Source organism: Phocoena sinus, chromosome 3, assembly GCF_008692025.1.
Source record: "Phocoena sinus isolate mPhoSin1 chromosome 3, mPhoSin1.pri, whole genome shotgun sequence".
NCBI classification, from domain to species: Eukaryota; Metazoa; Chordata; class Mammalia; order Artiodactyla; family Phocoenidae; genus Phocoena; species Phocoena sinus.
In genome coordinates this window covers 63,197,624-63,213,731 of record NC_045765.1, presented here as the reverse complement: position 1 = coordinate 63,213,731, position 16,108 = coordinate 63,197,624, and the positions used below count along the sequence as shown (strand labels likewise).

General features: G+C 39.2%; 1 protein-coding gene across 9 annotated transcripts in view; it reads right to left on the bottom strand.

The window, feature by feature from the left end:
• The window catches only part of RAPGEF6 (Rap guanine nucleotide exchange factor 6), a 226,987-nt gene that overhangs the window by 88,771 nt on the left and 122,108 nt on the right, over positions 1 to 16,108 (bottom strand). For all 9 annotated transcript variants that reach the window (XM_032626259.1, XM_032626251.1, XM_032626257.1 and 6 more), the window contains one exon: positions 15,724 to 15,855. In XM_032626259.1, the coding sequence (XP_032482150.1) occupies positions 15,724 to 15,855 (132 nt within the window). The remainder of the gene's footprint in view (positions 1 to 15,723; positions 15,856 to 16,108) is intronic.

The window sequence follows — 16,108 nt, the reverse complement described above, 5'->3', positions numbered from 1 at the left end:
AATAACTTATCTGTTCTGGCTTTAGTTAATTCAAGTTAAGGCTCTGATACCTGCAACTGAAAGAGTTCTGATTTGTTATGTAAGACCAGGTTCTATACTTCTTTTGGACTTCTGCACAGCTTTAAGTAAGAGCTTTAATCAATAGTTAACAAACTAGATTAAACACCCAACTTGAAATCTTTAAGATTAGATAAACTGGCTCTTAAGGCTCTTATAGGGGCAATCCTATCTTATGACCAGCATGCTCTCCTGAGTTACATTTTGGTTATGAAACTTTAGGGTTTAAGCAGAGTGCATTTCTGAATAATATACCTTTGGAACTAAAAACTTGTTAAAAAGTTACAATCTCTTTTCAAAGATAAGTAGTTTTAATTTAAATGTGTAGATACTAAAACGACTTTTCCAAAACCCAATTTATCTACAAACACTGATTTTAATCTAAGAAATGAGTGTTAAAAAACACTGAAGTAATATTTTTTACACAAGTTAATTTTTCAGAATATACATGCTCACCTCTGGAATAACAGCCTTTTTCTCTTTTGTCAAATTTTAAGGACAATCTACCTTAAATCTGAGTTTTTAAACTACCCTGTCCTCATCTCAATCTCAGGTTTTCATCCCCTGACCAAGACTATTTCAACCTAGTCTCATTCTTACCTTTCAGATTATGTCTGATAAAAAGATGGATAACTCACAACATAACAAAAGGCAAGGGCTTCCCTAGTGGCGCAGTGGTTGAGAGTCTGCCTGCCGATGCAGGGGACACAGGTTTGTGCCCCGGTCTGGGAAGATCCCACATGCCGCAGAGCAGCTTGGCCCGTGAGCCATGGCCGCTGAGCCTGCGCTCCGCAACAGGAGAGGCCACAACAGTGAGAGGCCCGTGTACCGCAAAAAAAAAAAAAAAAAAAAAGGCAAGATGCAAAGGGGGGTGGGGGTGGGATGAATTGGGAGACTGACTGGGATTGACATATATATACTACTGATACTATGTATAAAATAGATAACTATGAGAACCTACTGTATAGCACAGGGAACTCTAATCAGTGCTCTGTGGTGACCTAAATGGGAAGGAAATCCAAAAAAGAGGGGAATATATATATATATATATATATATATATATATATATATATGCATAGCTGATTCACTTTGCTGTACAGTAGAAACTAACACAACATTGTAAAGCAACTATACTGCAATAACATTTTTTTTAAAAAAGGCAAGATGCAATTCAGTTATGTGGATAATAGGGAAGGCTTACTGTCATCTGCACAAAAAGTGAAGATATTTTAAGAAAATAACTCTTTAGGTAGAATGAAAATCATGGGTAGTGACTGGGAGATGACTATTAAAAGAACTCTTTTAGGAACTTTCTAAGGCCATCTGCAAAGCAAAGAATATAATCTCTTCTTACCATTGTCCTCTTTTACCTGTACCTTTTTCAAAGTAGGATAAAAGAAAAAGGATGAATAAAATTAGTTAAGAGAACATACTCAATTGCTAAAATGTTAAGAGTCTACAAAAGGGATAAGGTGGTAAAATAAGAATGAAGAATAAAAATATGGGGACTTCCCTGGTGGCGCAGTGGCTAAGAATCTGCCTGCCAAAGCAGGGGACACAGGTTCGAACTCTGGTCCGGGAAGATCCCACATGCTGTGGAACAGCTAAGCCTATGCGCCACAACTACTGAGCCTGTGCTCTAGAGCCCGCAAGCCATAAGTACTGAGACCATGTACCACAACTACTGAAGCCTGCGCACCTAGAGCCCGTGCTCTGCAACAAGAGATGCCACCACAATGAGAAGCCTGCACACCGCGACGAAGAGTAGTCCCCGATCACTGCAACTAGAGAAAGCCTGCGCACAGCAATGAAGACCCAATGCAGCCTAAATAAATAAACAAATTTAAAATATGTACAGCTTTAAAAAAATAAATAAAAATATGAAAGAGTCTAAGTCGAAGGAAGATGGCAGAAGAGTAAGACACGGAGATCACCTTCCTCCCCACAGATACACTCTAAATACATCTACACGTGGAACAACTCCTACAAAACACCTACTGAATGCTGGCAGACGACCTCAGACTTCCCAAGAGGCAAGAAACTCCCCACGTACCTGGGTAGGGCAAAAGAAAAAAGAATAAACAGAGACAAAAGAATAGGGACAGGGCCTGCACCAGTGGGAGGCAGCTGTGAAGGAGGAAAGGTTTCCACACATTAGGAAGCCCCTTCGCGGGCGGAGACTGCGGGTGGTGGAGGGGGGAAGCTTCGGAGCCGGGGAGGAGAGCACAGCAACAGGGGTGCGGAGGGCAAAGCGGGGAGATTCCCGCACAGAGGATCGGTGCCAACCGGCACTCACCAGCCCGAGAGGCTTGTCTGCTCACCCGCCGGGGCGGATGGGGCTGGAGCTGAGGCTCGGGATCCGGTTGGAGCGCAGGGAGAGGACTGGGGTTGGCGGCGTGAACACAGCCTGCAGGGGGTTAGTGCACCACGGCTAGCCAGGAGGGAGTCCGGGAAAAGTCTGGACCTGCCGAAGAGGCAAGAGACTTTTTCTTCCCTCTTTGTTTCCTGGTGCGCGAGGAGACGGGATTAAGAGCGCTGCTTAAAGGAGCTCCAGAGACTGGTGCAAGCTGCGGCTAACAGCGCAGACCCCAGAGATGGGCAGGAGATGCTAAGGCTGCTGCTGCCGCTGCCAAGAAGCCTGTATGCGAGCACAGGTCACTATCCACACCTCCATTCCGGGGAGCCTGTGCAGCCCGCCACTGCCTGGGTCCCGTGATCCAGGGACAACTTCCCCGGGAGAACGCACGGCATGCCTCAGGCTGCTGCAACGTCACGCCAGCCTCTGCCTCCGCAGGCTCGCCCCGCATCCGTACCCCTCCCTCCCCCTGGCCTGAGTGAGCCAGAGGCCCCGAGTCACCAGCTCCTTTAACCCCGTCTTGTCTGAGCGAAGAACAGACACCCTCTGGCAACCTACACGCAGAGGCGGGGCCAAATCAAAAGCTAAGCCCCGGGAGCTGTGCGAACAAAAAAGAGAAAGGGAAATCTCTGCCAGCAGCCTCAGAAGCAGCAGATTAAATCTCTACAATCAATTTGATGAACCCTGAATCTATGGGTGGAATACATGAAGAGACAACGAATCATTCCAAATTGAGGAGGTGGACTTTGAGATCAAGATTTATTATTTTTTCCCCTTTTCCTCTTCTTGCAAGTGTGTATGTGTATGCTTCTGTGTGAGATTTTGTCTGTATAGCTTTGCTTTCACCATTTGTCCAAGGGTTCTATCCGTCCATGTTTTTATTTTTTTTTTAAAAAAACCTTTTTTCTTAATAATTATTTTTTATTTTAATAACTTTATTTTATCTTACTTTATTCTCCTTCCTTCCTTTCTTCCTTTCTTTCTTTCTACTTTTTCTCCCTTTTATTCTGAGCCGTGTGGATGAAAGGCTCTTGGTGCTGCAGCCAAGTGTCACGGCTGTGCCTCTGAGGTAGGAGAGCCAAGTTCAGGACATTGGTCCACCAGAGACTTCCCGGCTCCACGTAATGTCAAATGGAGAAAGCTCTCCCAGAGTACTCCATCTCAACACGAAGATCCAGCTCCACTCGACCACCAGCAAGCTACAGTGCTGGACACCCTATGCCAAACAACTAGCAAGACAGGAACACAACCCCACCCATTAGCAGAGAGGCTGCCTAAAATCATAATAAGGCAACAGACACCCCAAAATACACCACCAGATGTGGACCTGCCCACCAGAAAAACAAGATCTAGCCTCAACCACCAGAAAACAGGCACTAGTCCCCTCCACCAGGAAGCCTACACAACCCACTGAACCAACTTTAGCCATTGGGGACAGATACCAAAACAACGGGAAATACGAACCTGCAGCCTGCAAAAAGGAGAACCCAAACAGAGTAAGATAAGCAAAATCAGAGCACAGAAAAACACACAGCAGATGAAGGAGCAAGATAAAAACCCACCAGACCTAACAAATGAAGAGGAAATAGGCAGTCTACCTGAAAAATAATTCAGAATAATGACAGTAAAGGTGACCCAAAATCTTGGAAATGGAGAAAATGCAAGAAACATTTAACAAGGACCTAGAAGAACTAAAGAGGAAATAAGCAACAATGAACAACACAATAAATGAAATTAAAAATACTCTAGATGGAATCAATAGCAGAATAACTGAGGCCGAAGAACGGATAAGTGACCTGGAAGATAAAACAGTGGAAATAACTACTGCAGAGCAGAATAAAGAAAAAAGAATGAAAAGAACTGAGGACAGTCTCAGAGACTTCTGGGACAACATTAAACGCACCAACGTTCGAATTATAGGGGTTCCAGAAGAAGAAGAATAAAAGAAAGGGACTGACAAAATATTTGAAGAGATTATAGTTGAAAACTTCCCTAATATGGGAAAGGAAATAGTTAATTAAGTCCAGGAGGCACAGAGAGTCCCATACAGAATAAATCCAAGGAGAAACATGCCAAGACACATATTGATCAAACTGTCAAAAATTAAATACAAAGAAAACTTATTAAAAGCAGCAAGGGAAAAACAACAAATAACACACAAGGGAATCCCCATAAGGTTAACAGCTGATCTTTCAGCAGAAAATCTGCAAGCCAGAAGGGAGTGGCAGGACGTATTTAAAGTGATGAAGGAGAAAAACCTACAACCAAGACTACTCTACACAGCAAGGATCTCATTCAGATTTGATGGAGAAATTAAAACCTTTACAGACAAGCAAAAGCTGAGAGTTCAGCACCATAAAACCAGCTTTACAACAAATGCTAAAGGAACTTCTCTAGGCAAGAAACACAAGAGAAGGAAAAGACCTACAATAACAAACCAAAAACAATTCAGAAAATGGGAATAGGAACGTACATATCGATAATTACCATAAATGTAAAGGGATTAAATGCTCCCACCAAAAGACACAGACTGGCTGAATGGATACAAAAACAAGACCCATATATATGCTGTCTACAAGAGACCCACTTCAGACCTAGAGACACATACAGACTGAAAGTAAGGGGATGGAAAAAGATATTCCATGCAAATGGAAACCAAAAGAAAGCTGGAGTAGCAATTCTCGTGTCAGACAAAATAGACTTTAAAATAAAGAAAATTAGAAGAGACAAAGAAGGCCACTACATAATGATCAAAGGATCGATCCAAGAAGAAGATATAACAATTGTAAATATTTATGCACCCAACACAGGAGCACCTCAATACATAAGGCAAATACTAACAGCCATAAAAGGGGAAATTGACAGCAACAGATTCAGAGTAGGGGACTTTAACACCCCACTTTCACCAATGCACAGATCTTCCAAAATGAAAAAAATAAGGAAACACAAGCTTTAAATGATACATTAAAAAACATGGACTTAATTGATATTTATAGGACATGCCATCCAAAAACAACAGAATACACGTTTTTCTCAAGTGCTCATGGAACATCACAAATCAAGCCTTGGTAAATTTAAGAAAATTGAAATTGTATCAACTATCTTTTCCGACCACAATGCTATGAGACTAGATATCAATTACAGGAAAAGATCTGTAAAAAATACAAACTCGGGCTTCCCTGGTGGCGCAGTGGTTGAGAGTCCGCCTGCCGATGCAGGGGACGCGGGTTCGTGCCCCGGTCTGGGAGGATCCCACATGCCGCGGAGCGGCTGGGCCCGTGAGCCATGGCCGCTGAGCCTGCGCGTCCGGAGCCTGTCCTCCGCAACGGGAGAGGCCACAGCGGTGAGAGGCCCGCGTAACGCATAAAAAAAAAAAAAAAAAAAAAAAAAATACAAACTCATGGAGGCTGAACAATACACTACTTAATAACAAGATGATCACTGAAGAAATCAAAGAGGAAATCAAAAAATACCCGGAAACAAATGACAATGGAGACACGACGACCCAAAACGTATGAGATGCAGCAAAAGCAGTTCTAAGAGGGAAGTTTATAGCAATACAATCCTACCTTAAGAAATAGGAAACATCTCGAATAAACAACCTAACCTTGCACCTAAAGCAATTAGAGTAAGAAGAACAAAAAATCCCCAAAGGCAGCAGAAGGAAAGAAATCATAAAGATCAGATCAGAAATAAATGAAAAAGAAATGAAGGAAACAATAGCAAAGATCAATAAAACTAAAACCTGGTTCTTTGAGAAGATAAACAAAATTGATAAACCATTAGCCAGACTCATCAAGAAAAAAAGGGAGAGGACTCAAATCAATAGAATTAGAAATGAAAAAGGAGAAGTAACAACTGACACTGCAGAAATGCAAAAGATCATGAGAGATTACTACAAGCAACTCTATGCCAATAAAATGGACAACCTGGAAGAAATGGACAAATTCTTAGAAATGCACAACCTGCCAAGACTGAATCAGGAAGAAATAGAAAATATGAACAGACCAATCACAGGCACTGAAATTGACACTGTGATTAAAAATCTTCCAACAAACAAAAGCCCAGGACAAGATGGCTTCACAGGCCAACTCTATCAAACATTTACAGAAGAGCTAACACCTATCCTTCTCAAACGCTTCCAAAATATAGCAAAGGGAGGAACACTCCCAAACTCATTCTACAAGGCCACCATCACCCTGATACCCAAATCAGACAAGGATGTCACAAAGAAAGAAAACTACAGGGGAATATCACTGATGAACATAGATGCAAAAACCCTCAACAAAGTACTAGCAAACAGAATCCAACATCACATTAAAAGGATCATACACCATGATAAGTGGGGTTTATCCCAGGAATGCAAGGATTCTTCAATATACGCAAATCAATCAACGTGATACGCCATATTAGCAAACTGAAGGAGAAAAACCATATGATCATCTCAATAGACGCAGAGAAAGCTTTCGACAAAATTCAACACGCGTTTATGATAAAAACCCTTCTGAAAGTAGGCATAGGATCTTTCCTCAACATAATAAAGGCCATATATAACAGACCCACAGCCAACATCATCCTCAATGGTAAAAAACTGAAAGCATTTCCACTAAAATCAGGAACAAGACAAAGTTGCCCACTCTCACCACTCATATTCAACATAGTTTTAGAAGTTTTAGCCACAGCTATCAGAGAAGAAAGGTAAATAAAAGGAATCCAAATCAGAAAAGAAGAAGTAAAGCTGTCACTGTTTGCTGAGGACATGATACTATACATAGAGAATCCTAAAGATGCTACCAGAAAACTACTAGAGATAATCAATGAATTTGGTAAAGTAGCAGGATACAAAATTAATGCACAGAAATCTCTGTCATTCCTATATACTAATGATGAAAAATCTGAAAGTGAACTCAAGAAAACACACCCATTTACCATTGCAACAAAAAGAATAAAATATCTAGGAATAAACCCACCTAAGGAGACGAAAGACCTGTATGCAGAAAATTATAAGACACTGATGAAAGAAATTAAAGATGATACAAATAGATGGAAAGATATATCATGTTCTTGGATTGGAAGAATCAACATTGTGAAAATGACAATACTACCCAAAGCAATCTACAGATTCAATGCAATCCCTGTCAAACTACCACTGGCATTTTTCACAGAAACTGAACAAAATATTTCACAATTTGTATGGAAAGATTAAAGATCCCGAATAGCCAAAGCAATCTTGAGAACGAAAAACGGAGCTGGAGGAATCAGGGTCCCTGACTTCAGACTATACTACAAAGCTACAGTAATCAAGACAGTATGGTACTGGCACAAAAACAGAAAGATAGATCAATGGAACAGGATAGAAAGCCCAGAGATAAACCCACACACATATGGTCACCTTATGTTTGATAAAGGAGGCAGGAATGTACAGTGGAGAAAGGACAGCCTCTTCAATAAGTGGTGCTGGGAAAACTGGACAGGTACATGTAAAAGTATGAGATTAGAACAATCCCTAACACCATACACAAAAATAAGCTCAAAATGGATTAAGGACCTAAGTGTAAGGCCAGAAACTATCAAACTCTTAGAGGAAAACATAGGCAGAACTCTCTATGACATTAATCACAGCAAGATCCTTTTTGACCCACCTCCTAGAGAAATGGAAATAAAAACAAAAATAAACAAATGGGACCAAATGAAACATAAAAGCTTTTCCACAGCAAAGGAAACCATAAACAAGACCAAATGACTACCCTTAGAATGGGAGAAAATATTTGCAAATGAAGCAAGGGACTAAGGATTAATCTCCAAAATTTACAAGCAGCTCATGCAGCTCAATAACAAAAAAGCAAACAACCCAGTCCAAAAATGGGCAGAACACCTAAAGAGACATTTCTCCAAAGATGATATACACACTGCCAACAAACACATGAAGGAATGCTCAACATCATTAATCATTAGAGAAATGCAAATGAAAACTACAATGAGATATCATCTCACACCGGTCAGAATGGCCATCATCAAAAAAATCTAGAAATAATAAATGCTTGAGAGGGTGTGGAGAAAAGGGAACACTCTTGCACTGCTGGTGGGAATGTGAATTGGTACAGCCACTATGGAGAACAGTATGGAGGTTCCTCAAAAAACTACAAATAGAACTACCATATGACCCAGCAATCCCACTACTGGGCATATACCCTGAGAAAACCATAATTCAAAAAGAGTCATGTACCAAAATGTTCATTGCAGCTCTATTTACATAGCCAGGAGATGGAAACAACCTAACTGTCCATCATCGGATGAATGGACAAAGAAGATGTGGCACATATATACAATGGAATATTACTCAGCCATAAAAAGAAACGAAATTGAGTTATTTGGAGTGAGGTGGATGGACCTACAGTCTGTCATACAGAGTGAAGTAAGTCAGAAAGAGAAAGACAAATACCATATGCTAACATATATATGGAATCTAAGAAAAAAAAATGTCATGAAGAACCTAGGGGTAAAATGGGAATAAAGACACAGGCCTACTAGAGAATGGACTTGAGGATATGGGGAGGGGGAAGAGTAAGCTGTGCCAAAGTGAGAGAGTGCTGTGGACATATATACACCACCAAATGTAAAATAGATAGCTAGTGGGAAGCAGCCACATAGCACAGGGAGATCAGCTCGGTGCTTTGTGACCACTTGGATGGGTGGGAAAGGGAGGGTAGGAGGGAGGGAGACGCAAGAGGGAGGAGATATGGGAACATATGTATAATTGATTCACTTTGTTATAAAGCAGAAACAAACACACCATTGTAAAGCAATTATACTCCAATAAAGATGTAAAAAAAGATATATGAAAGAGTGGCCAGAAACATGCTAAAAAATTACAAAGGATTTTGTAATTTTTAAAAAAGTGTACAAAATGTGCTACATAGAGTCCAAGGTCTAAATCCTTGACCAGGGCTTCCCTGGTGGCGCAGTGGTTAAGAATCCGCCTGCCAATGCAGGGCACACAGCTTCCAGCCCTGGTCCGGGAAGATCCCACATGTCGCGTAGCAACTAAGCCCATGCACCACAACTACTGAGCCTGTGCTCTAGAGCCCGAGAGCCACAACTACTGAGCCCATGTGCCACACCTACTGAAGCCCATGCGCCTAGAGCCTGGGCTCCACAACAGGAGAAGCGACCACAGTGGGGATCTCTGCACTGCGACGAAGAGTAGCCCCCACTTGCTGCAACTAGAGAAAGCTTGCAAGCAGCAATGAAGACCCAATGCAGCCATAAATAAATAAAATAAAAATTTAAAAATATATATAAATCCTTGACTAAACAAAGGCAAGCCAGGTCTTTAAGGTAAAGGTAGATATGAGGACCATCAGGACTGGTAGTCACTATATGATGCTGCTGAGGATGCAGTTCCTAGGAAAAATGTTTCTTTAATAACTAGGTAAGATTTTTTTTAAATGTAGTATCCACAATATCCAGCATACAATATAAAATTACTAGACAGATGAAGAACATGGAAATGTGACCCATAATCAGGAGAAAAACCAATCAATATAAAGAGATGCAGGAATGATGAAATTAGGAGACATGAATTTTTGACATTTATTATAAGCAAATTCAAGGATTCAAAAGAAAGTACAAACATAATTAAGGGTAAAATGGGAAATACCAATAAAGAAATGTAAACTGCAAGAAGAGTAAACTTGAAGAAGGGCAATAAAAACTACCCAAACTGAAGGAAAGAGAGGAAAAAAGCCAAAAAGAAAATTGAACAGAGACTCACATAGTATCAAAGTTGTTAGAAAAAAGTAGGTCAAAAGATATGCCACATTCATTAAGGTAGGGTTCGAAAAAGATCGGAGCCCTGGCCTTTCAACTATTTTAACCCAGCAGTTGGAATACAGCAGACCCTCAGAAATATTATGATAAATGGATTAAGCCCAGAAAAAAACAAAAGTATGTTGGTGAAAGGGCTAACAAGACAGGTATTAAACTTCTTGCATTTTTCTTGTTCCCACAGTATGAATGTGTATATGTGTAAATATAATTTGGTGAGGCAGACAGTCTGAGGTGATTTTCTGTTGACTTGGCCTTCTCCAAATAAACCACCAGCGGATTTCCTCTTCCTGTTTGCATCTACATAAACATGGAGGTATGATGAGGGGAACTACAGGTTAGAATAAGAAGTTATACAAGCTTATAGAAGCCACATTCTCAAATTTAGAGCAAATATTAAGCCAGAATCTTAGACTTTCAGTGCTTATCTTTTCTGAATTCCCATTTTTAATATTTCATTCAACCTTTTTCATGGATCACTTAGTCCTTATGTTTCCTCTCTGTCTTTCTAGTCAGGGCAAGAACCCTGTGAAATTAATCCTTCACAATAATGCTGTCCAGGCCGGCCCATTCCATTATCTCTACAACAGGGCAGGTGGTCAAAGTAATGCCTCCGTTGGTCTGGATCATCAATTAGTTAGCAGTGATCCTCTGCATTTTCCCTGGAAATACTGATTTCTACTTTCAAATGTAATTCAACTAAAAAAAATTCTAGATTGCTTTCTAAGTGCCAACACTGTGCTTAACTCAGTGTGAGACAACAAAAGGAAGAAACAAACTCTGCACACTACAAATTTACCATGATGAAGAAAAAGATCAAGTTTAAAAGTAACCACACTAAAAAGCAGAGTGAAAAAAAGTGATAAGAGCCACAGAAAAACTGCTGTAGGTCCCAACATGTGAGAGGCAATAGGAAAATGTCATCCAGGTGGAGCTGCAGGAAGAACAGCATTACCAAAACAGGGCTAGGGAAAAGACAAACACGTTCAGGGAATAGCATTTGTATTTGTCATGGACCAGAATCTAGAATGTGTTAAGTGGGAAACAGTGGAATATAAAACCAGATTTGCAGACTATGGTTAGAAATGAAAGGCTTGGAATTTGAATATAAATTTGAAATGAAGAGTGTAAATTAGATAATGGTGAAGCACTGAAGATTTTTTAAGAGAAGGAAAGTCATTCTTCTTGTAATGAAAGGAGAAGTTTAAAAAATGGAAATAGGCAAAGATAACTGAGACTTTGCCTAGGAGACATGATATTCTTAACAGAAATATTAAAGACAAGTGGAAGAAAACATGTAGCAGGGCAAAAAGCTAGTTGAAGTATCAAAAGAACATGCAGGTGGAAAGATGGCACCAGAGTTTTGGAGAGATTGGCAGTAGAGCTCTGAGTTAAGGAATTATGCTTCCATGAGGTGGGATTTTTAGGATCACATTTACTTCCTATATAGAAACCAAAAAAGATAGGTGGGGGATGAATGGGTACCTCAGGTTATTTAAAAATAAGTTAATGACAAGACAACTGCTTTAGGTTCAATAATTAACATTTTACATTTTACAATCCTCCAGCTCTTGGAAAAGGAATCCAGAAAGCAACCCTCCTTATTTCTCTTGAGTATTCTTTGAAGATACATATTCTATCCAAGAACATTCTAACATCTTAATGCATACTCTTAGCTAAATTTTAAGCTAATCTGATTAGAAACATATTCATACTGAAACAATTACTTGCATTTTTTCTAACCTGTGATAAATGCTTTATTTTGAACTTTCTTTGAGATCCAAGAGCTTTTACTTTTAAACCAGAACACATGAAAGCTCTCAAGAAGGAAATACATAGGAGCATAGTCATACATTTGGCCATATAAAATGGTACTGTAAACAATATTCCTGTTACAAACTGCTGTTAGTATGTCCCTCTTCTCTTTCCCCTCCAATCCTCCAAATTAAAAATACATTTCACCCTTGAAAACTATTGGTGTTAGTGACACCAACCCCCTTCCCCCCCACAGCTGAAAATCCACATATAACTTTACAGTCAGCCCTCTGTACGTGCGGTTCTGTACGTGTAGTACTGTAGTATGTATTTATTGGGGGAAAAAAATCCACGTATAAGTGGACCCATGCAGTTCAAACCTATTTTGTTCAAGGGTTAAATGTACTCGCATATTTTGTAAGGCTCTGCTTATACTGTTATAGGCCATGACTGGGTTACGTATTCACTTTTAAAACCTCTCAAATGTTGAAATTTGGATAACCAGGAAAACTATTTCAAATGTTGCTGGTCAAGGTATATACACTGGCAACGTACATCTGTAACTAAAAGGTGCCTTGAAGGATGCTTGGTCCTGTCCAAAATGTCCATGAGCATATTTGGTCCATGCCAAATGGTCTGGGACAAGATCAAATACCAAGGACCTTTTGGTGTGGACCAAACATCTGTTAACCAAAGAGTGTATTCACACCTTTCACAAGTACTAAAAGGAGGCCTGAGGTTAAGAGAGAGACTGAAGGTCCAGTATTGATATTTAACTCTATGCTCTTTTCTTCTCTTTTAGTCCTGAGGACCCAATTGGACACACACACATAATTTAGTTGGTATTATTTACCTTATCCATAGTTTTTGTTTTTTTTTAATTTTTTAAATTGTAGGTCTAGAAATTCTATATTATAGGAGATATAGTTTATCAGTCTATTATTATTCTGTTCATATTCCTTTTACCCTCTAGTAATAATTCCTTTAATCCTTTCCCACAATTTTATTCAACTTTTATTTTTAACTATACACTCTATTTATGTCCTCTAAAATTTTTTAAATGTAGAAATAATAATGTCCATTGAGAAAAACATAAGACAAGCCGAAGGAACATAATAAAAACTACCCACAATCCTACCATCAGCAGAAAAACTGTTACTATTTGGTAACACGTCTTGAATTCATATATACATTCCATGTATACAGTATAAGACAAATACGTATGTATTTATTTACTTTAAGATTCTGATTTCTTTTCCTTCTGTTTTTATCTTTGTATATTTGTTTTGTTTTAACCTTTATTCTGTTTATATCCTTTGGCTAGTGTCCTAGGCTTAACCAAGGTCTGAGTTTGGGGACTTTTACCTTCTTTGGCTGCACTTAAAAGAGTTTATCTTACATTTTTGCATATTTGACTTTAGTATTATAATAGTCTTCTCCTTGAAATTTCTGAATTTCTGTTTTGGTTCTTGAATTTCGTCGTTTTTGCTCATCTGTTTACTCTCCCTAAATTCATTAAAACTTATTTTATCTTGTTCGTTAGTTGACGCATTTCACAGCATCATCTTTTAACTATATGTTTTCATTTATGTGACCTTCTGGAAAACGTAAAACCAAAAGGGCGGAAAACAGATTGGTGGCTGCCAGCAGCTGGGGATAAGGAGAAGGAACTGACTAAAAAGGAGCATACAAAGCCCTTTTTGAGGTGATAGAAATAATCTATGTCTTCATGTAAGCTACGCTAAAAAGGGTAAATTTTATTATTTGTAAATTACATCTCAGCATCAAACATATACATACAAACACACAAACACAATGACATAGGAAGCAGAACTGATATGACTTAACAGTGAATTATCATGATCAGGGGAGGAGGGCCAATGGTAACCTTCAGGTTTCTGGGGGTATGAAAAGGTATCTTGTTTATTTTGTAATGAAGGGACTTTTTTGATGTGCAGGAAAGCTGGCAAGGATACCTGTCCACATGTTATGCTATGTTAAAATGAATCTCTTAAAAGGTAGAATGAACTGTGGAAAGTGCTACTGAGGAAGGAAAACATACAAAAGGTTGGCGCAGGGCAGCCACATACATGGTCATGGTCCTACAGGAGAAGACCTCCAACCATACCAGCAAGTAGGCTCGAGCCCCAGCTTCAGGTGGGTCATCCAGTAGGTGAACATCCTGTGGATGCTAATATAAGCACAATTCTTCAGAAGCTCCTCCAGGATCTTGCCAAAGAATCAGGGCCCCACTGTGTACAGCCCATCTATCAGTTCAGTGTAAAGCACGGCCTTTCCAAGTGACCTTGAACCTCAATCCCTGCACTATCCTCTTGTCCCTTTTCTCACAACCATCGGGGGCTCTGCTCCTTGCTCCAAAAAGGTGATCACATCTGGCTTAGAGATGGATATACTAGTGAGTTCAGGTACCTATAGTTCATCAACATTACATCTCTGCTTTACTGTCTCTCTTTGAAAGGTCCAGACATTCCCACTTATCTTGAGAAAAATCTAAAGAAAAATCTAAAGCCACATCCCTGAACTTTAAAAAATTAATCCAGGGTCAATCTTCCTTAGTGTTCTTCCTAGGAAAAACAAAGAGTCCAGAGAAGCACAGCTGTACTTTGACTTTTAGGTATGCAACAACTCTAACTTAATCCACAGATACTTCTTTTGCGGAGGGGTAGAATGCATGAAGCCCAACAAATCCATGAACACAGTAAGTGACCCCAGAAACACTGCACTGTTTTTAACTTTACTCTTTAAAAACTCCCTGTTCTATCTACTATAAAATGGTCAAGAAGAATTCCTTGTTCTCTCTACTATAAAATGCCAAACAGGGGGATTTAGATGGCATGTCCACAGCAACAATCTTTGTAGAAAAAAGCCTCACATAAACCAAAAATGGAGGCTTTTTTCCATTTTGCACCTGCCTGCAAACTTCCCTTAACAGAGGAACGCTGATTTTCATAAAACAGCTAAATCCATGCAACTCAACAGAACCACAATCTAAACTGTTTTCCTCAGACAACAATGATTCTATTACAACAAATCAGTACTCTATGGTAGCCACTAGCCATATGTGGTACTCGAAAAATGTGTCTTGTCTGAATTGAGGTGTGCCGTAAGTTAATATTAAACTTTGCCTTTTGAAGACTTAGTATGAAAAAATAACTCATTCATAATTTTTAAACACCGATTACATGTTGAAATAATATTTGAATATACTGTGCTAATAAAATATATTATTAAAATTAATTTTACCTGTTTCCTTTTAATTTTTAAATGTGGCCACTGGAAAATTTAAGTCTTTACAATACAAAGGCAAGTCTAATCTTCTTCATGACTTTACTTATAGAAGACTTAACTAATCAACTATTGAATATAATAAAAATTGCCTTTTTATAAATTTAAGTTCAGTTGTTTTAAGAACCATTTTCTAACGCAAATATTATATATTAATATAGATTCACTTGGATAAAAGAAATTAAAAAGAACTCTATATTCATGCACTGCTGGACCATATTTAATCACTCTCAAAAGATAGATCACCTCTTTCATTAGGCTTGTAAATTTGACACAGTAAACAAAGCATATTTTCTCAAAGACCTTATGTCAGAATTTCACACCCTAGTTAAAAGATACATGACCACCTAAGGCACAAGCACAAGGTATTTGGCAGAATTAAAAAAGCCATATGCACAGCAAACAAACTCCTAACGTATTACCTGATAGATATCTGATAAACTGCTGCTCCCAGAGTCACTGGCAATGCTACAACCAGACTGACTAGAAGACACATGAGTCACCTGTGGATGAGGGTTGTCTGCAATGTGCATCTTGGTAAGATCGGCTGGAAGCTGAAAAAGAAAAATAATTTAAGATAATCTAAATATCAAGCATTACCTTTAAAGAGTTCTTGACACACTGTAACTTCTGCAACAACATTTTGTTTTATGTACATTTCTGTGCAACCTAATTTCTCATCTAAATTCTCCATTCTTGGGAAAAATCTTAGAAAGTGCTAAGAACCAAATCAGCATTCTGACTGTTAGGCAAGCCTACAGTGGAAGCCCACTTAGCAGTTTTCAAAAGACATTACCATGAGTAATG